The sequence below is a fragment of the Capra hircus genome, chromosome 15 (assembly GCF_001704415.2).
Source record: "Capra hircus breed San Clemente chromosome 15, ASM170441v1, whole genome shotgun sequence".
Classification (NCBI taxonomy): domain Eukaryota; kingdom Metazoa; phylum Chordata; class Mammalia; order Artiodactyla; family Bovidae; genus Capra; species Capra hircus.
Window position 1 is genome coordinate 6,157,810 of NC_030822.1, and position 21,313 is coordinate 6,179,122.

Sequence of the window (21,313 nt, forward strand, 5' to 3'; positions counted from 1 at the left end):
AACCTGTTCCCCTGCATTGGCAGGCAAATTCTTAACCACTAGCCTGGATTTCTTTTGACTTGCATGTGGCCTAAGATGCTGTTGTCCTTGACCCTGGTACTCAGGTTCTTAGCTTCAAGGCCTTTTAGAAAAGAAGCTAGCCCCCAAATCCTCATGTCCCTGCACCTCCAGCCTGCACTTCTGGAGCATCCTTGGTGTGCCCAGGCACGGATCAGCCTCTCCCACATTCCTCTTCTCATCCAAGAGAAGAGATCTGTGACTTTTTTATACACCAGGCTAAGGGGACAATACGTGAACCATGAACTTCCAGATGTTCAAGCTGGTTTTAGAAAAGGCAGAGGAACCAGAGATCAAATTGCCAACATCCGCTGGATCATGGAAAAAGCAAGAGAGTTCCAGAAAAACATCTATTTCTGCTTTATTGACTATGCCAAAGCCTTTGACTGTATGGATCACAATAAACTGTGGAAAATTCTGAAAGAGATGGGAATACCAGACCACCTGACCTGCCTCTTGAGAAACCTGTATGCAGGTCAGGAGGCAACAATTAGAACTGGACATGGAACAACAGACTGGTTCCAAATAGGAAAAGGAGTGTGTCAAGGCTGTATATTGTCACCCTGCTTATTTCACTTATATGCAGAGTACATCATGAGAAACGCTGGGCTGGAAGAAGCACAAACTGGAATCAAGATTGCCGGGAGAAATATCAATAACCTCAGATATGCAGATGACACCACCCTTATGGCAGAAAGTGAAGAGGAACTAAAAAGCCTCTTGATGAAAGAGGAGAGTGAAAAAGTTGGCTTAAATCTCAACATTCAGGAAACAAAGATCATGGCATCTGGTCCCATCACTCCATGGGAACTAGATGGGGAAACAGTGGAAACAGTGTTTATTTTGGGGGGCTCAGACTTTATTTCTGGGGGCTCCAAAATCACTTCAAATGGTGACTGCAGCCATGAAATTATAAGACGCTTACTCCTTGGAAGAAAAGTTACGACCAACCTAGATAGCATGTTGAAAAGCAGAGACATTACTTTGCCAATGAAGGTCTGTCTAGTCAAGGCTATGGTTTTTCCAGTGGTCATGTATGGATGTGAAAGTTGGACTGTGAAGAAGGCTGAGCGCCGAAGAATTGATGCGTTTGAACTGTGGTGCTGGAGAAGACTCTTGAGAGTCCCTTGGACTGCAAGGAGATCCAACCAGTCTATTCTGAAGGAGATCAACCCTGGGATTTCTTTGGAAGGGATGATGCTAAAGCTGAAACTCCAGTACTTTGGCCACCTCATGCGAAGAGTTGACTCATTGGAAAAGACTCTGATGCTGGGAGGGATTGGGGGCAGGAGGAGAAGGGGACGACAGAGGATGAGATGGCTGGATGGCATCACTGACTCGATGGACATGACTCTGAGTGAACTCCAGGAGATGGTGATGGACAGGGAGGCCTGGCGTGCTGCGGTTCATGGGGTCTCAAAGAGTTGGACACGACTGAGCTGAACTGAAGGGGACTATGGTACTTAACACAAGGTAGCACAACTGGTCAGGGGTCCCAGCTCTGTCTGCTCCAGGTCCAGAGCTTTTTCCTCTTCCCCTCCCTCCCATACCTTCTCCTCTCCATTCACCCCCTTACCCTGATCGCCTCCTTAGTGTGGCCCTGCTCCCTGCTTTGTGTGGTTAGCAGTATTTCCCAACCTTCCATTTACGTTTTAGGCTGGATAACTTGTTTGTTTGGGGGCACCTGTCCTGTACATTTGGAGGAGGCAATGGCACCCCACTCCGGTACTCTTGCCTGGAAAATCCCATGGACGGAGGAGCCTGGAAGGTCCAGGCTGAGGTCAGACGTGACTGAGCGACTTCACTTTCACCTTCCACTTTCATGCGTTGGAGAAGGAAATGGCAACCCACTCCTCTGTTCTTGCCTGGAGAATCCCAGGGACGGGGGAGTAGCCTGGTGGGCTGCCGTCTATGGGGTCACGCAGAGTTGGGCACAACTGAAGCAACTTAGCAGCAGCAGCAGTCCTGTACATTATGGAATATTTAGCAGCATCTGTGGCCTTTATCCTCTGAATTCCATCCGCATCACCAGTTACAACCCAGAATGTCATCACCCATTGCCAAATGCCCCCCAGGGAGAAAAAAACATCCTTCACTGGGAACCACTGTGGCAGCCTATTCTTCCTCTTCATCGTTCCTCCCCCGAAAGGGGGTCAGTGTCTTGGTGAGCCCCATGGCATGGAGTCCTCGGGAATACTTAGTTTTTGCTCTTTCATCCCAGCCAGAGTCCCTGAAAGTGGTTTTATAGCTGTGATGAGCTGATTACACTTAGAAAAGTTTCTCAGGTGCCCAGGGTCTGAGTGAAAAAGAAAACAAAACCCTCCCTTCTCAGTGCTCCTAGAACAGGCCAGAGAGGAGGGCACTGGGGCTTCGGTGCTTGCCTGGGAAGAATCCTCCGTCCTGCACTTGGTGAGACCTAGAGAGACAGGCGTGCTGGCCTTGGAGTGGAGATGCAGCTTGTCTCGGATGGATTCCTGTGGCTTCCACAGGAAGTCCCGCATCTTTTCTAGGGCAGCCAATTCCCTTAGCATATGGAAGGCGAGGGCAAGGCCTCCGCTGAAGGTGGGGTGAGAGCTGTGGTCCTTCACTCCAGAGAAATACCTTTTGCCTGTAGTTTCAGAGCTTCACAGATCACAAAGCCTGGCTGTCCCCCACCCCTAACCCCCATCCATCTGAGGTTAGGGACCCCTGCTTTCTGCTTATCATTGTCCTGGGGGTGGACATGGAGAGGGAGGGGTCTAGGGAACAGCAGTCCTTTGCTTTCAGTGGGAATAGCAATCCACCCTTTCACTCTGGGCCCTGAACCCTAAAGCTGGCCCGAGGAATATAATGTGAAGTGAGGATGGATGTCAAGGAGATGAGCCAAGAGAGGCACGCTGGGCCCGGGAAATAGGAAAGGAAGCGGGGTGGCATTTGGGAGCTGACTCCTTCCCCATTCCAGCCCAGCCCGAGGGCAGCACCCAGCGGAGGGGAGGACAAGGAGAAGAAAGCAAGTGGGGGAGATGAGCAAGGGAGAGGTGGCCCCCGTCCTTCCCAGCTGCAGCAGCCCAGCGGGTTAGATGAATGCTGGGGTGGGGGGGGAGAGTGACCCTGGCAGAACCCTTTGTTCCAGCTGAGGCTGGAGCGGGGGCACCGAGCCATTCACACGCCATCCCAGGGCATCCTGCTGGGCACGCTGGGGAGGGGGCACAGCGGCCGGTCATGGGACTTGGCCAGGCAGATAGCTGGATGCTCAATAGGGAAGCCCAGCTGCATGCGGCAGGGGTTGGGGGCGGGGCGGCCCCTGCCATCCTTCCTCCAGGCCGCGGCCAGGCCCACAGACAGGAAGGCCCTGGCTGGCCCCAGTCGCTCTGCCCCAAGGCAGCCTGGTCCCCCCACCCCGTCCCCTGTGCCCCCTTCTCCTGGTCACCCCCCTTAGAGGTGAGCTCTGACTGTAGGACTCCCAGCAGTATCTGCTGCTTCCTGCGCGCCGGTGTGACTTGTCATCTCCAGAGGGGTGCCAGCATTTTAATTCAGCGTCCCGGTCCTGAATAGAGGCAAAAGCATCCATAACGCTGCCTGGTTTTGGAGGGAAGGACCTGGAAGCCTTCATGCATCGGCCTCCTGTCCCTGGCTGCCTTTCCTCGGGACCACGAGCCCTGCAATTGGCGTCATTTGTCTCTGGGCCTTTGCGGGTGTACAGGAAACCCTCATAGAGGGGAGACCCGGGCCGTCTGTGAGCCCAAAGTCAGACAGTATCTTCTGGACTGTTTGTGCCTAGAGGAGGGGGACGGCACATGACGTCATCCGCGTCTCCCTGCAGCCGTCTCCCTGATCTCCTGGGTAACAGTGCCCCTAAACTCGGCTCCTCCACCTTGCCCTCCCCGGAATGGGTTTTGGTTGGGTGGGAGCTGAGCCCTCACTGGTTCCTTTCCCCTCTGCCCAGGACTGGCCAGCAGCCCCGAGTGTGCCTGTGGTCGGAGCCACTTCACGTGTGCAGTGAGTGCCCTCGGAGAATGTACCTGCATCCCTGCCCAGTGGCAGTGTGATGGAGACAATGACTGCGGGGACCACAGCGATGAGGACGGGTGTAGTAAGAACCCTTCCCCCCGCCCTGGGCTCTTGGGAGGGTGATGGATATAAACGGATGGGAGGTTTCTTCACAGTGTGTATGGCTTCAACCTCCCCCTATTTCCCATATTTCCACACACGTACAGTCAAAAATAGTAGCTCAGCTGATAAAGAATCCGCCTGCAATGTAGGAGACCCTGATTCGATTCCTGTGTTGGGAAGCTCTCCTAGAGAAGGGATAGGGTACCTGCTTCAGTATTCTTGGGCTTCCCTGGTGGCTCAGATGGTAAAGAGCCCGCCTGCAATGAGGGAAACCTGGATTCAATCCCTGGGTTATTGGGAAGATCCCCTGGAGGAGGGCATGGCAACCCACTCCAGTATTCTTGCCTGGAGAATCCCCATGAACAAAGGAGCCTGGCGGGCTACAGTCCATGAGGTCGCGAAGAGTCGGACACAACTGAGCAACTGAACACACCCAACATAGCCAATGAAACAGAGACTTTAAAGAAGCATAGCAAAAAACAGCCTTGAACAGATCTCTGTATTTGTGTGCCCGTGTATTTGTGATGCATATTTGTACATTTTTAAATGTGCACGCTATACGTGGATGCAGACTATTTATTTCTTACGTTGGTATTCTGTGTAATCACACCTTTTTAAATAACATAAACTTGGTAAGAAATTTTATATTCTTGTTAAGTCTCCTCTTTCCCCTAGTGCAATAACACACACAACAGGCTAGGGTGCCCTGGATACAGGTCTTGGATGTGTAGCAATATTGCTCCTGAGCCAGTTACTTGTCTGGGTTCTGGGGTGTGGCCCCTACCCCGGCAGCACCTACATTTGAGGGAGGCTAATTAGTCAAGAGAGAAGCTATAGCCTGGACCTTAATACCCCTAACCAGTTTAGCTAATTGTGACGGTGGTAAATGGCTCACTTTCATGGGGCACTTTCATATGCATTATCTCAAAAGACCTCTCTGAGTCAATTATAATTATCCCCATTGTACAGTCGGAAGAACCTGGAGCTAACTGAGGGTAACTGGCTTGTGTGATAAAAGTAATGAGTTCTAGAACTTGACATTGAGCCCAGGTGTGTCAGTCATCATTTAATAAGAGGAAACGGGGGAAATACATTTGTTTCTCTTTTCATGCTTTCCTTCACTGCTTTCCTGGTGTTTTGAGTTCCTCGGACTCTTCTGTCCTGTGAACCCCTGACCACCACTCCCTAAGGAAGCTCTCTCTTCTTAGCTGCTGTTTCTGCCTGGTTCTGTATTAGTGGGGGCCGGGGGCAGTTGGAGGAGCCAGTGAGGAGGGACCATAATTCAGACAGGGCCAGAGGGAAGGATGGGGCCTGCCTCTGAATAAGTGCACCAGACTGACCCCTGTTCCCCTCCCCTTCCCTGGGCTCAGAGCTGCCCACCTGCTCCCCTCTCGACTTTCACTGTGACAACGGCAAGTGTATCCGCCGCTCCTGGGTGTGCGACGGGGACAACGACTGTGAGGATGACTCGGACGAGCAGGACTGTCGTGAGTGCTGGGCGGGGCTGGGTGGCTTCCATTCGGCTCGGCAGGGAAAGGCGTTTCAATCAGAAAACGAGGCCCTGAGTTTTCACCATTGAGGATAATGTTTGCTGTGGGTTTGTCACATATAGCTTTTATTATGTTGAGGTGTGTTCCTTCCATTCCTGCTTTCTGGAAGGTTTTTATCATAAATGGATGTTGAATTTTGTCAAAGGCTTTCTCTGCATCTATTGAGATAATCATGTGGTTTTTATCTTTCAATTTGTTAATGCGGTGTATTACATACACCCATGGCTGATTCACGTCAATGTACGGCAAAACCACTACAATATTGTAATTACCCTCCAATTAAAATAAATAAATACAAAATAAAGAAAGAAAGAAACGAAAGGAAAATGAGGCCCCAGCCCGTGGTCTCTGGCTCCTGTCCTTCCACCTCCTCTCTCGGCTTATCTAAGCCCCCCTGGCAGCGTGGGGACAGCCAGCTCCCCGGCTCCCTAGGGCACGTGGGAGCTGCTCTGCTCCACCAGGCTTCCTGCTGGGCGTCTGGGCGCTGGCTGGCCCCCCGCCCCGGCCTGCAGCAGCCTGACCGCTCTGTGCCCGCAGCCCCCCGGGAGTGTGAGGAGGACGAGTTCCCCTGCCAGAATGGCTACTGCATCCGGAGCCTGTGGCACTGTGATGGTGACAACGATTGCGGCGACAACAGTGACGAGCAGTGTGGTGAGCGGTGCTCCAGGGGGTGGCGGGGGCAGGCAGGGAGGCTGGTGGATGGCCCTGCCGAGGCAGGGGCAAGAGCCTCAGGCGCCCTAGCACTGCCCAACCCTTGAACTGCCCGGGCGTCTGGAGCAGCTGGAGGAGAGCAGGACAGGGAGACGGGGCCGACACCCCGGGGAGCACAGAACGGGAACCTGAGGCCAGTCTCTCCAGGGCCTCTTCTTTCCCCTCAGGAGTCCATACTGAACCCACGGAGTCTTGCGGGGCCTGGGTCAGACTCCCAGGGGGGCAGCAAGGGTGGGAGTCAGGGAGGATGACAGGAGGGTAACCGGTGCGGCTCCTTCAGGATTGCCGTCCCATCGTGTACCCCCTTCCCCACCCCCCAGACATGCGCAAGTGCTCGGACAAGGAATTCCGCTGCAGCGATGGAAGCTGCATTGCTGAGCACTGGTACTGCGATGGAGACACCGACTGCAAAGACGGCTCCGACGAGGAGAGCTGTCGTGAGTGGCCCCAGGGCTCAGGCTGCCGGGCCGGGCCGGGCTGGGGGCAGAGGGCGCCATGCGGTGGGTGGGCTGAGGGCCAGGCCAAGGAGTGAAAGGATAGCGTGGACGGGCCGGGAGGGTGGGTTCTTAGGCAACAGCTCCTCCTGGGCGGGGCTGGGAGGGAACAGGTGCCCCAGGTGAGAATGGAGGCCTCCCTTTGGTCCTCTGGCATAAGGGCGTGTATCAGGGCCACACCCAAGGAAACTTCTGTGTCTGAGCACCTGGCCCCTTGGACAAGTCTGGGCCCCTCTCATCTGAGGGGGCCTGAGTGCGTGCCCTTCCCCGCCTTGCCCTCCTTCCAGCCTCAGCAGTGCCAGCGCCCCCCTGCAACCTGGAGGAGTTCCAGTGTGCCTATGGCCGCTGCGTCCTCGACATCTACCACTGCGACGGTGACGACGACTGCGGAGACTGGTCGGACGAGTCTGACTGCTGTGAGCACTCTGGCCAGCTGGGTGGAGGAGGGGAGGCCAGGCTGGGAGGAGCTCCTGCGGGAGCGGGGGTGAGGCCCGGTTGCCAGCTGGGGCAGGAGCTCGGGAGAAGAGCTTCTGGAGTCCCTGGTTCCCTATGGGGCCAACATGGAGGAGCTGGGGTGCCAGGGCTGTTGCTTCCTGGTCCACTGTGGGACACTGCGTGTGCGGACTGGCTAAAGACAGAAGCCTGGCGTGTCTCCCCAGCCTCCCACCAGCCCTGCCGCTCTGGCGAGTTTATGTGTGACAGCGGCCTGTGCATCAACGCGGGCTGGCGCTGTGACGGCGATGCGGACTGTGATGACCAGTCTGATGAGCGCAACTGCAGTGAGTGGGGGGCAGTGCCAAGGTCTGGGCCAGAAGCAGGGACAGGCCGCCTCTGATAAAGCTCCAGGATAGTTAAGACAGGTCCACCATGTACAGTCGTGTAGGTTGGGCTCTGCACAAAGGTACTAGGTCCAGAGGATGCCAGTCCCCCAGTAGACTTAGATATTCCATAATTCTCTAGATTTATATAGTCATCATGGCAGTTTTCCAGCAGATGGCAGTAAAGTGTCTTGAGGAAAAGACACCTTTTTTTGATTCCCACAGAGATGCCATAGAGACCAACTGTGACCCCGGTGTCAAAAAAAGTATCCAAGGGATTTCACTGCAGTCCTTTAGTTAAGATTTAGCTTGGAAGACAGAGAGTGCCGGTTTGATCTCTGTTCAGGGAGTTAAGATCCCTCTTGCTTCCTGGCCAAAAAAAATCCAAAACGTGTAACAAAAACAACATTGTAACAATTCAATACAGACTTTAAAAATGGCCCCCCCAAAAAGAAAAATGGTCCACATCAAAAAAAAAAAAAAAATCTTAGGGAAAAAAGAAAAGTGGCGTGGGTGCTGGCATGAAGCGCAGCCTAGGGCGGCAGGGTGGGGCTTCGGGCTAAAGCGAGGTCAGCCTCTCATCAGCCCTGCGCTTTGCCCAGCCACCTCGGTGTGTACGGCGGAACAGTTCCGCTGTCGCTCGGGCCGCTGCATCCGTCTGTCCTGGCGCTGTGATGGGGAGGACGACTGCGCAGACAACAGCGATGAAGAGAACTGTGAGAGCACGGGTAGGGTCTCCCTGGAGGACCCCATGCCCCCGGGCCCGTGGGTAGGCTGGAGCAAGGCGGTGGAGAGAGGGTGTTACCGCTGCCTCTCCTGCTGCCTCTCCAGTCGGGCTGACGTGACGCTTTCATCAAGTCTTGCCCGTGGCCTGGATTCATCCTGCTTGTCTCACTTACCAGTGTCAAATCAGGTGCATCCGTTGACCCACAGCCTCACGGCCTGGAACACAATATTAGGGCCGGGAGTTTCCATGGCCTCTCACATTCTTACTCACATGCGGCCAGCGCCTGTTCCTCTGGCCTGCTCTCCAGTTGACAGCCCTACGCCCCCTCCCCTAGCTGCACAGGTGCCGGACACATGGGTGGGCTCTCTCATTCTGCCCCACGTCCCATCTCACCGTGCCACTGTGCTGTCCTGGGGAGAACACGCACGCAGACAGCCCTGTCTGAGCTGTTTCCTGCCCTGGACCCCGACCCTCCCACCTTGAGTCTCATCTGTCTCCAGCTCGGCCTAGAAAATGACAGGCTCCTATCTTTTTTTGTTATTGTTGACCCAAGCCCCGTCAGCCCTTCCCGGCGCTGACCTGGCTCTCCTTCCCTCCCCATCTTCCTCTCTAGGAAGCCCCCAGTGTGCCTCAGACCAGTTCCTGTGTTGGAACGGGCGCTGCATTGGGCAGAGGAAGCTGTGTAATGGGGTCAACGACTGTGGGGACAACAGCGATGAGAGCCCACAGCAGAACTGCCGTGAGTGTCCCCACCCCACTCCCCGCCCGTGGTTTGTGGCTGAGCCCCACCCATCTGCTTCAAAGAGAGTCCTCCCCAGGGACGCTTGCAGCCCCGGGAGCTGTTCTTCGTGGCCCAGGTGGAATGCCAAGTCGGCCGTCTCGGGGAGGATTCCGGGCTCAACTCCCATCTCTGGCTTGGCTGGCACAGGGCCCCGGACGGGTGGGGAGAACTGCAACGTTAACAACGGCGGCTGCGCCCAGAAGTGCCAGATGGTGCGGGGGGCCGTGCAGTGTACCTGCCACACCGGCTTCCGGCTCACCGAGGATGGGCGCACCTGCCAGGGTGAGCTGGGGCCCCCGGCGGGAGCAGGGCCAGGGGGCTGGGTTAACCATGGGTCAGCCCTCTGGGAGACATGACCGTGTGTCATTATCTGAATAGCCCTGTGAGCTGGGGATTGTTGTCCCTCTCATTTCAAAGATGGGGGGAAATGAAAGCTCAGAGAGGTTGTCACTTAATGAAGGTCGCAGTGCCGATGAATAGCAGAGCTGGGATCCCAGCCCAGCTCGAAGCCCTTAACCACTTGCTCTGTAGTCTTCCCACTGGACCTGGGAAGTAGGCGGGTGTGTGGGCAGAAAAGAGCTGGTCAGCTTGGGAGCTAGGGCTGGAAGATGGGAGAACCAAGATCTGCCCTTGCTCCGTCGTCACAGATGTGAACGAATGTGCCGAGGAGGGGTACTGCAGCCAGGGCTGCACCAACAGCGAGGGGGCTTTCCAGTGCTGGTGTGAAGCAGGCTACGAACTCCGGCCTGACCGGCGCAGCTGCAAGGCTCTGGGTAAGGGGGGGGCGGGGGTTGGTGTTTGGCTGGGTGGGCAGAGGGCTGAGCAGGGCAGCCAGGGGCTCTGGTGCTTGGAGACTGGTAGAAAGTTAGAGAGATGGTTCTTTTTTTTTCTTTCTGCCTTTTAATTTTATATTGGGGTATAGCCGATTAACGAGTTTGAGCAAACTCTGAGAGTTGGTGAAGGACAGGGAAGCCTGGCGTGCTGTAGCCCATGGGGTCACAAAGAGTCGGACACTACTGAGCGACTGAACAACAAAACTGTCAATTAACACTGTTGGGATAGTTTCAGGTGCACAGCAAAGGGACTCAGCCATGCATATACATGTATCCATTTCCCCCATACTCCCCTCCCATCCAGGCTGCCACGTAATATTGAGCAGAGTTCCTTCTGCTATATAGGTCCTTGTTGGTTATCCATTTTAAATATAGCAGCGTGTACATATTCATCCCAAACTCCCTATCTTTTCCCTCCCTGTATCCTTCCTCCCTGGGGACATAAGTTCGTTCCAGAGGGATGTTTCCATCGCAATAGAATGGAGTTGTGAGTTGCATTCTGGGCCCCAAGAATGGGATGAGATGTACGCTTTGCAGGCTGCCAGTCTTCTTATAATGATGGATGCTGACGGCTTGGGACATGCCCTAGTGGGCCAAGGGCCCCCTTGGAGCTTGGGGGGGTGGTGCATGCTGATGGCTGCCAGGGGGCAGCTCTGGAGCCCAGTGGGGACCCCATTTCTATGCCACGTCCCAGGGCCGGAGCCTGTGCTACTGTTTGCCAATCGCATCGACATCCGGCAGGTGCTGCCGCACCGCTCTGAGTACACGCTGCTGCTCAACAACCTGGAGAACGCCATCGCCCTAGACTTCCACCACCGGCGCGAGCTTGTCTTCTGGTCCGACGTCACCCTGGACCGGATCCTCCGCGCCAACCTCAACGGCAGCAACGTGGAGGAGGTTGTGTCTACAGGGCTCGAGAGCCCAGGTAAGGAACGAGGCCCCACGGGGAGGGGCAGGGCCACACCACGTGCAAAACCACCAAGGAAGGAACACGTGAGTGGCCACAAACCTTTAGGCAGCCAAACATCTCACATTGAAACCTTGCATGCAGCTCTAATACAGAAAATGTTCACTAGTCTACATTCATTTTATAGGCTCAGATTTGTAATATTTGCTCATTATTGAGCTCGATCAGTGAGAATACTGAGACCATTACGTTGAGGAACTGTTTGAAACCAGAGATTTGTGGATGACAGCTCTAATTCTCTTATCAGCCTGGCATCCCATCTAATTCTGACTTTTGTTTTGATTACTTCATATTAGGAATATTCTGATGGACCCAGATAGATAGCATCCAAATGTTTGCAGATTAGAAAAACAGTAGCTCACTCTGCCATCTCAGGCCATTCGACAAGCAGGGGAAGTGGGTTAGAATTCGGTATTAATTAAGCGCATTTGACTCAGATGCTTATGGAGCTGATGACGTTCCCCCGTAAAACCCTGAGGCACAAATTGCAAACCCTGGAGCCAGTGGGGGTCAGGGAGCTAGGATTCCGGAAGTGGAGTATGATTGGCTGAGAGGAGGAGACGCGTGACCTTGGATGGTTGCTTGAGTTCTCTTTGCCTCAGTTGCTTCCATCCTCATGGGGATTATTATAGCACCTAACTCACACGGTTGTTGTGACAATTCAAGGTAAAACATGTGTTTGTAAAATGGTGAGAAGAGTGCCTGGCCCAAGAAACAGCTTCGTGCAAGAGTTGCCCTTGTTTCTACAGGGGCCCTGGCTGAACCCCTGACACTCTTTCCATGGCCTCTTTCCACCAGGGGGCCTGGCTGTGGATTGGGTCCATGACAAACTCTACTGGACTGACTCGGGGACCTCAAGGATTGAGGTGGCCAACCTGGACGGGGGACACCGGAAGGTGCTACTGTGGCAGAACCTGGAGAAGCCCAGGGCCATCGCCTTGCACCCCATGGAGGGGTGAGCGAGTTGTGACTCCAGCTGCCACGTTCCTCTTACGACCTTTAGGGACAGTTCCTCCGTCACTTGTGCCAGCCTTTACTGGGGGGCCAGGGGACCTCACAGTGTGGTGTTAATAACCTTGGCTCTGCACCCAGATGCACCTGGGTTTCCAGCTCTTCGGTAACTGACTGTATGGCCTTGGGGCTAGTTCATCTCTCTAGGCTTCCATTTTACTCATTTCTAAACTGGTGATAAAAATATACCTACCTCACAGCTGTGTGAAGATGAAGTGAGGTGATGCATTTTAAATGGCATGACGCACAGTATATAAGTGGTAGCTGTTTAGTATTTTTGTTATTAGTTTATAGGGTTGAGCGAATTAATTAAAATTAGTCATTTTATTAGTAGAAGAAAGGTCTTTTGCAGGGGAAGTTATTTGCCTCTGGCTTTTAAAAATTAAGTGCAATCAATTGAGAGGGGTGTCTTCTAAGATCCTACAGTTAGTTATAGGTGAGCTGTTTTAGAAACATAGTGTGGTGTGTGTGTGTGCGTGTGCGGGTGTGAAAATTACAAAAGGCAGTGGCAGAGGCTGTGACCAAGAAGAAAATTCTTGTCCTAAGCAGTAGCCCGCTAGTATTTTTTGCAGTTTCACAAGGTCAGGATTTTCATCTCTTTTGTTCACTGCCATGCTCTCAGTGCGAAAAGATATGCTCATCTCATAGCAGATGCTCCAAAATATTTTTGTTAAATGAATACATTCTCTGTCTAGAGACATTTAAATTCAAGCATCAAGGGACTTCCCTGGTGGTCCCGTAATTAAGATTCCGTACTTCCAATGCAGGGGGCATGAGTTGGATCCCTAGTCAGGGAACTAAGGGCCCACATGCCATGCGATGTGGCCAAAACAATGTTTAATAATAATAAAATAAGTAAGTCAAACATTGAAAAATTGTAAACCCAACAGAATGTATTGCCTACCAGTTGGAGTCCCTGGGTGGAATCGCTAAGAGCCCTCTGCCTGATTGCTATGCTGGGCACCTTACCGTTGCCCTCTACTACCTGCCTCTCAATGCCCTTTTCTCTCTTCCCAGGACCATTTACTGGACAGACTGGGGCAACACCCCCCGCATCGAGGCCTCCAGCATGGATGGCTCCGGCCGCCGCATCATCGCTGATACTCATCTCTTCTGGCCCAACGGCCTCACCATTGATTATGCCGGGCGCCGTATGTACTGGGTGGACGCTAAGCACCACGTCATTGAGAGGGCCAATCTGGACGGGAGTCACCGCAAGGCTGTCATCAGCCAGGGTGAGGCCCTTCCTTTACTCTCCTTCATCCCTTGTTCTGCCTACCCTGTCCCAGCCCCCAGAAGCCTTTGGCAGAGGGTGAGATTTGTACAGACGCCCGGCCTGGGCTCCGGGGCCGGGCAGGCCATGTGTAACCTGAGGTCCTCTTGGACTTTCCCCAGGCCTCCCGCATCCCTTTGCCATCACGGTGTTTGAAGACAGCTTGTACTGGACGGACTGGCACACCAAGAGCATCAATAGTGCCAACAAATTTACTGGCAAGAACCAGGAGATCATTCGCAACAAACTCCACTTCCCCATGGACATCCACACCCTGCACCCCCAGCGCCAGCCTGCAGGTAAAAAAAGAAACGCTCACCTAGTGAGCTTCCAGTGCTTCTGAGAACCTTCCTTGTACCTGTCAACAGTTGCCAGGGTTTCCAGCAAGGAAATTTAAGGTTGGCGCTGGTGTGGACTCATTCCGCCCTCTGCTGGACCTGTAGGGTACAACATGGAGACTTAGGAAAGACTCATACTGCTTTGCTATCCCCCATCTAATTCATGCAAACATTTCCTGTGTATCAGGTATTCACTCTGCTCATAGGTGGGGGCAGATATACAAAATAAGAAGACACAGTTTCTTCCTTCAGGAAGATCATGCCTTTGCTAAACCCCCATTCACTAGCCCTGGGACTCCTGCCAACCTTTGGCCTCACCTGACCCTCTCGCTCTGGGCTTTTTGAGCAGGGAAAAACCGCTGTGGGGACAACAACGGAGGCTGCACCCACCTGTGTCTGCCCAGTGGACAGAACTACACCTGTGCCTGCCCCACCGGCTTCCGCAAGATCAGCAGCCACGCCTGTGCCCAGAGTAAGTGGGTTTAGGGCCCCTGCCTCAGTGGAACTGCCTTGTGAGGGTGGGTGGAGCGAACAAGGGGGAGGAGTTTGGGAATTGCCTGGCTAGGGGAGGAGCCAGCTCCTCAGGCAGCCCCTGGAGAGGAAGCAGGCAAGGAGCTGAGGGCTCCACTGTCAAAGTCCCTGAGGGCTCAGGGACACCGCAGAGTCAAGCATGAACCCCTGCAGACAGGTTCGTGGGTCATTTCACCCAGGACGCTTTGTCTGTAGGCAGCAGGAGGTTTCCAGACCCTTCTATAAAGCAAGGGAACGGTTCCCTAGCTCTTTACCTTTGGGCTTCCCTGGTGGCTCAGACGGTAAAGCGTCTGCCTGCAGTGTGGGAGATCCAGGTTCGATCGCTGGGTCGGGAAGATCCCCTGGAGAAGGACATGGCAACCACTCCAGTATTCTTGCCTGGAGAATTCCATAGACAGAGGAACCTGGTGGGCTGCATAGTCCACGGGGTCGCCAAGAGTTGGACACGACTGAGTGACTTCACTTTTACATCTAGCATCACCCTAAAGACTGTCTTAGCCCCTAAACCAGAAAGTAAGGTAAAGACATCTGATGATGCTCTGTATACAGAGCCCAGGATAAATAGGTGTCTAGTGAGTGAAAGATGATGGGTTCCCTGGGCGCTCCCTGAACTGCTGCTTTGTTCGGCTTCCTTTGAGCTCCTGAAGGTGTATTGCCTTGAGAGGTGGGCCTTGTCTAGCTCAGAGGCACAGGTGATTTTTTTTTTCCTAAGAATAGTCCAGAGAGGAGTGATCCAGCTGGGTGGTACACCCAGCCAGGGGCTGGGGAGATGCTTCGCACATCACGGCTCTTCTGTTACTGCTGCGTGCCTGCCGCCTCCCTTGTCTCTGGTGAAAATCAAATTTCTCTCAGGACCTAGGTCCTTTCCAGAGAGTGAAATCAGGGAAACTATTCCAGGGAACAGAGGCAGGAGTCATTCAACGCACTGTGAATTGAGAGCCTTGTTTCCTTGCATTCTCCTGTGCCCAGCTCTTTCCATGTGGTCTTGATGAGATGCAAGGAACTTCCCCCTGAAAGAAGTTCAATTGATAAAGTGACACAGGAAGTGCCTTTCTAAGCAGAATAGTAGACTGGAAAATATTCAGACAGACCAGAATAGGGGCAGAGGATGGAGAAGAGCCAGCTGGGAAAATGCTGAATAGGAGTGTGGCCAGAACTTCACCTTTGAAGTCAGACCTGAGTTCAAGTCCCCTGCTCTGGGGCTTGGTAGCTGTGGGATCCTGGGCCAGTTCCTGGGCCCCTGTTAGCCTCTGGATCGTTGATCCAGAAAATGAGAATAAGAATAGCGTGAACCACAAAGGACTGTTAGGGGGGTAAAGGAGACAAGGCAAGGGAAACGGGAAGCTCAGCGCCGGGCAAGGAGCAGGTACTCAGCAAATAGTCATTACTGGCCCGAGTCACGAAGAGCGTAGAGGAAGGGGTCTTAGACCATGCAGTGGAGCAGAAGTCCTGAAGCAGATGCAGAAGGCAGAGCGGTGGGGTGGGGGCTTGACAGAGATCTAGTCCAGTGCACTAGGTGAGCCTGAGCAAAGAGAGCAGAGGAGAGTTGAGATGCGGCTGACAGACACTTAAACAGGATGCCCTTCTGGGCTCTGGTGGCGTCTATTTCCACTGGCTCCCCAAGTCTGATGGTGCCAGCGTGGGCTGCCCAGTGCTCAGAGGGGGTCTGAGGTGTGAAGCGTAGGGAACAAAGGGCACCAGACCCCAGGAAGTGTGGTTGAACCAGATGTCCCGCAGGCGAGCGTCTGTGTCTGCCACTGTTATTGGATTTAGAGCATTAAAAGAAGACCCCTTTCGGCCTTTGATCAGGTCTTGACAAGTTCCTGCTTTTTGCCCGAAGGATGGACATCCGTCGGATCAGCTTCGACACAGAGGACCTGTCCGACGATGTCATCCCACTGGCTGATGTGCGCAGCGCTGTGGCCCTTGACTGGGACTCCCGGGATGACCACGTGTACTGGACAGACGTCAGCACTGACACCATCAGCAGGGCCAAATGGGATGGAACGGGGCAGGAGGTAGGGCCAGACATGGGGCACAGGCCCTCGGGGAGGGCCGGGCGGGAGGGGTGGGATTCACCCTTTCCCAGGGAAGGGCCTCCCAGACCTTTGCCAGCCTGCCAGTTGCTGGCGTTTGGGCCCCAGAGCTGGGGTGCAAGTCCCGTTGGTGATACAGTCTTGCTTCCCACCTAGGTGGTAGTGGATACTAGTTTGGAGAGCCCGGCAGGCCTGGCCATTGACTGGGTCACCAACAAGCTGTACTGGACAGATGCAGGTATGTAGAGTGCGCGTGTGGCCTGACACGCTGGGATTTCTTATTTAGAACCCTGGCCTCAGCTCGGAAGGACCTAGTGCCCCTCCTAGCCCGTTTCCGTCTTGGCCTGAAGGCCTTGGTCGGTCAGGAGTGGTTGGGCTGCTGCAGAACTGAAACTAGAAGCTCGCATCTGAGGGTTTGGCATTTCCCACTCAAGTGGCAGCCGCTTCTGCTGTGCAGCTGATGCTTGAGAATGCTTTGAGGCATTTCAGATGAGAAGCCTACACCCTGTGGTTTTCCTTCCATCACTATCTTGGTGAAAGAGGCATTTTCTATTAGGCAGGTAAGTGTGGGAGGCAGGGAGAGTACCTTAAATGAGAGCTACTCAAAGTGTGGTCCCTGGACCAGCAGCGTCAGTATCACCTGGGAACTTGTTAGAAATGCAGATTCCTGGGCCCCGCCCCAGACCTGCTCAATCAGAATCTCTGGGGCTTAGGAATCCGTATTTTCACAAGCTCTTCTGGTTCTTAGGCACAGTAAAGTCTGAGAAGCATGGCCTTAAATTATCAGAATGCGTTACTTGGGTTGAAGAAGCCTTAGTCTTCCGAGCAACGGAGCTAATCAGTTCCTTGAATTTCTTCTTGAAATTCAGGTCCCTCCATACTCATTGCTTTTATCACAAAGTATTTCTTGAGGATTTGTGGCACAGCGAGCTCTGTGCTGGGCATGGAAGGTAAGAGGGTGAATGACCAAGACTAGAGTTGATATCTTTGCCCGCACCGACTTCTTGGTAGGGACAGACCGGATTGAAGTGGCCAACACGGACGGCAGCATGAGGACGGTCCTTATCTGGGAGAACCTTGATCGCCCCCGGGACATCGTGGTGGAGCCCATGGGCGGGTGAGCACCTGCCCCTTTGGAACAAGCCCTCCCGCTACCCCCAGACCTGAGGACTAGAGTGGAGTCTGGAGGCTAGGGAGAGAGGCTAGATCTTACAGGCACACCGAGGAAGCACGAGCAGCTGTATAAACCTCAGAGCATCGTGACCAATCTGTCTCCTTCATGGCCAAGGAAATCTTTTACATCTAAAAATTTTTTTTCCTTCTTTTTATTTTTTGTTTTTGCTTTTTGGTCTGCTTGCCAAAGTAAGCCATTGTCTTTTTAAACAGTTTATTGAGAGTGAAGATTCTCTCCAATGTCACTCTCCAACAATAACTGTTGTTAACAGTGGAGGGTAGTGTTTCCAGATTTTCTTCCTTGTGTGTGCATACATATGGTGGTGGTGGTGGTGGTTTTTACTGTAGCTGTACCTTGGTTTTTTTACTTGACTATATATCTTGGATATCTTCCCATTTCATCAGTAGATTTTTTTTTTTTGATGGTTATATAGAAGTCTGTTAAGTTGATGTACCGTAATTCTTTAACCCATCCAGTCAAGGAAACAGTTAAGACCTTTGGTGCCTTTTGGTAGTGATATAAGATGTAAGACTTGCAGAGACAGCTCTGAACCCAGAAGGGAGCTGGAAATTGAGGCAAGAGGCTGGGGCAGCCACTGCAACTAGCAACCCTCGAGCCCTGGGAACCCTGAATCCCCACTGGGTAGTAACTGGAAGGCTTGTAAGACCCCCCTTGCCTGTGCCCAGGTACATGTATTGGACGGACTGGGGTGCAAGCCCCAAGATTGAGCGAGCCGGCATGGATGCCTCAGGTCGGCAGGTCATCATCTCTTCCAATCTGACCTGGCCTAATGGATTAGCCATCGACTATGGGTCCCAGAGGCTCTACTGGGCTGATGCCGGCATGAAGACGATTGAGTTTGCCGGACTCGATGGCAGCAAGAGGAAGGTAAGCGTGGCACGTGGGCATCCTCCCACAGCCCTGACTGCCTCCCCGACAGGGCTTCCTGGCTGGCAGCTGGCAGAACCCGGGGAGGCCTAGGGGAGATCCAGTGTGGGGTGAATGCTATTTCTCTGAGACTGGCTGCATTCCAGAGCCTGGGCTCCCTGCTCCTTGATGATAAAAGCAAACTAGGGACCATGTGGCTTGTGGGCTGGGGTATAAGTGCTTTCCTAATAACCATCACCACAAATGCTAATTTATCACCAGTCATATACTGGGCCTATGACCTCTCTCTCTCTCTCTCTGTTAATTTTGGTATAATTTCCAACTTAACAAATTGCAGGAATAGTCAAAAGAACCAATAACTGATATGTTGCTACATGGTCATACCATTCTCATTCTCTCTCTACGCATGCACACACACGCACACACGCATACACCTTATTTTTCTGAACCATCTGAGATTGCATTGGAGGCATCCTGCCCTGAACCCCAGAGAGTCCAATGTGTATTTCCTAAGAACGAGAACTCAGTCATACATAATCACACTTCGGTGATCAATATCAGGAAATTTAATGTTGATACAACATTACTGTCTAATCCATAGTCCCTATTCAGTGTCACCACCACTTGCTACAGTGATGTCCATATAACTTTCCTTCTTTTTTTAGTCTAGGGTCCAGCTCCAGATTACAGTTGTTTTAAGTCATGATGTCTCTTTAATCTGGAACATTTCCTCAGCTTTTTTTATCTTTCTTGATCTTTGTATCTTTAAAGAGTAAATGCCAGTTATTTTGTAGAATGTCCCTCAATTTGTCTGACGTATCTTTGTGATCGGATTCAGATTATACATCTGGGGCAGGAATACTACATTAAGTTGTGTCCTGAGTTTCTCAGTATGCCTTATTAGTAGCGGCAGATGTCAGCTTGTCTCATCATTGCAATACCAATATTTTCTTCTAAGGTTTGTTTTTAATGTGGACCATTTTAAAAGTCTGTATTGAATTTGTTGGCATATTGCTTCTGTTTTATGTTTTGCTTTTTGGCCACGAGGCATGTGGGATCTTAGTTCCCTGACCAGGGATCGAACCCACACCCCCTGCGTTGGAAGGTAAAGTCTTAACCGCTGAACCACCAGGCAAGTCACCAGCTTTGATTGTGTAGTGAAGGTGGTGTCCACTGTGAAGTTGCTGTTTCTCCTTTTGTAGTTAGTAAGTCACTTGTAGAGATTCTTTGAGATGATGTAAATAATATATGATCTGTTAACATCATCACACAACCCTTGGAGCCAGGCACTGTCATGGTGCTATCACAGATTGGTAGACCAAGGCTCGAGAGATATTACCAGCTCTAGCTCAAGGTCACACAGCAGGGGGTACTGGCAGAGTACCCCCTTGACGCCTGCTCTGTACCGTCAGACCTGGTTGGGGCATGACGTAAGCACGGGGGCCCTGGCAGGTACTGATCGGAAGCCAGCTGCCCCACCCATTTGGGCTGACCCTCTATGGGGAGCGCATCTACTGGACCGACTGGCAGACCAAGAGTATCCAGAGTGCCGACCGGCTGACGGGGCTGGACCGGGAGACCCTGCAGGAGAACCTGGAGAACCTGATGGACATCCACGTCTTCCACCGCCGGCGGCCCCCAGGTGACCAGCCCTTGGCCCACACTGGCTTCTCCTTGGCTTCCCTCTGCCACGGTCCTTCTCGTTGACTCCCTCCTCCCCACCCAGTGTCTACACCATGTGCTACGGAGAATGGCGGCTGCAGCCACCTGTGTCTTCGGTCCCCAAATCCAAGTGGCTTCAGCTGTACCTGCCCCACAGGCATTAATGTGATGCCTGATGGCAAGACCTGTTCACCAGGTAGGTCTAGGCATCACAGACCTGGCTAGAGCTTCTCTGGGACAGAGGCAGTGACTCTCTACCTTCCTTGCAAGTGGACTCTAATGTGGTCTGAGGGACCTAAGCTTCTAAAGGCCTAGGGGCAAGATAAAGCTTTTTTTTTTAAAAAAAAAAGAAGAGATGCAAGGGAACAGGCAGGCAGGATTAGAAGCAGGGTCCAACTGGGTCTCATGGCATCTTCATGCACATTAGAAAAAGATGCTCCTTTCTTTTTTATTTTCCTCTGTTGGGAAATTGTTATAATGTACTGATTCTGTTGGACTAAATCACTTTAGTTCCATCTGCCCCAAACTGGTATAATAAATACTAGAACATGTGATAAATTACAAGGTAATGGCGCCTCCTTTGGAAATGGCACTTGTGTGAGTAGGGCATGACCAGCACAACCTTCATGATAATCTGAACTGAAAGGTCTCAGAAGCAGGAGCTGGCTGCCCAAATGTTGGGAGCTGATGTTTCTCCCTGGGGGATGCTGCATGGTAGGCTACATTTGAACCCGAACTTCCTAGGGAATTTGAGTGAGGAAGGAGCTCTGAATTGTCCCAGGCTGTGGGCAAAGCCCTCTTTCACTTTGCATGAAGTTTTTTAAATTTCACAGAGATTCAGTTTTGTGATACTAATACAGGACTGTGTCTATGAATCAGACCCAATGCTAAGGGTTTTTCTGTATTGATCTTTTATCCCTACAGCCCCCCTGTCATTGTCCCCGTTTTACAGATGATGAAACTGAGTCTTAAACCATGTAAATAATGTGCGCAGGATCACACAACTAGAAACTTATGGAGACAGAAAGCATAAACTTCAGCTTGCCTTACTCCAGATCCTCTCATGACTCCTCTTTCCTTCTCTCTGCACCTGGGCAGGCATGAACAGTTTCCTCATCTTCGCCAGGAGGATAGACATCCGCATGGTCTCCTTGGACATCCCTTATTTTGCCGACGTGGTGGTGCCCATCAACATGACCATGAAGAACACCATTGCCGTTGGGGTGGACCCCCAGGAAGGTCTGCGTGATCCTCCTTGCTCTCCTGGCCCCTAGAGCAACGGCTGCCTCTGTTCGCTGCCCCCTTTGCCTCCTGCTAACAGCTTAGGGGCCTCCCGTTCCCTCTGGCACAACCCCTGCCCACCTCTGTAG

General features: G+C 52.7%; 1 protein-coding gene across 3 annotated transcripts in view; it reads left to right on the plus strand.

The window, feature by feature from the left end:
- Positions 1-21,313, plus strand: part of LRP4 (LDL receptor related protein 4) — a 53,397-nt gene that overhangs the window by 10,949 nt on the left and 21,135 nt on the right. For all 3 annotated transcript variants that reach the window (XM_018059129.1, XM_018059130.1, XM_018059128.1), the window contains exons 2-23: positions 3,983-4,129; positions 5,520-5,636; positions 6,237-6,350; positions 6,731-6,847; positions 7,192-7,320; positions 7,564-7,683; positions 8,325-8,450; positions 9,063-9,188; positions 9,378-9,512; positions 9,878-10,003; positions 10,758-10,988; positions 11,829-11,985; positions 13,059-13,276; positions 13,437-13,613; positions 14,002-14,124; positions 15,993-16,201; positions 16,376-16,457; positions 17,231-17,336; positions 18,080-18,281; positions 19,734-19,923; positions 20,008-20,139; positions 21,042-21,182. In XM_018059129.1, coding sequence (XP_017914618.1) covers positions 3,983-4,129; positions 5,520-5,636; positions 6,237-6,350; positions 6,731-6,847; positions 7,192-7,320; positions 7,564-7,683; positions 8,325-8,450; positions 9,063-9,188; positions 9,378-9,512; positions 9,878-10,003; positions 10,758-10,988; positions 11,829-11,985; positions 13,059-13,276; positions 13,437-13,613; positions 14,002-14,124; positions 15,993-16,201; positions 16,376-16,457; positions 17,231-17,336; positions 18,080-18,281; positions 19,734-19,923; positions 20,008-20,139; positions 21,042-21,182 — 3,225 coding nt within the window. The remainder of the gene's footprint in view (positions 1-3,982; positions 4,130-5,519; positions 5,637-6,236; positions 6,351-6,730; positions 6,848-7,191; positions 7,321-7,563; positions 7,684-8,324; positions 8,451-9,062; positions 9,189-9,377; positions 9,513-9,877; positions 10,004-10,757; positions 10,989-11,828; positions 11,986-13,058; positions 13,277-13,436; positions 13,614-14,001; positions 14,125-15,992; positions 16,202-16,375; positions 16,458-17,230; positions 17,337-18,079; positions 18,282-19,733; positions 19,924-20,007; positions 20,140-21,041; positions 21,183-21,313) is intronic.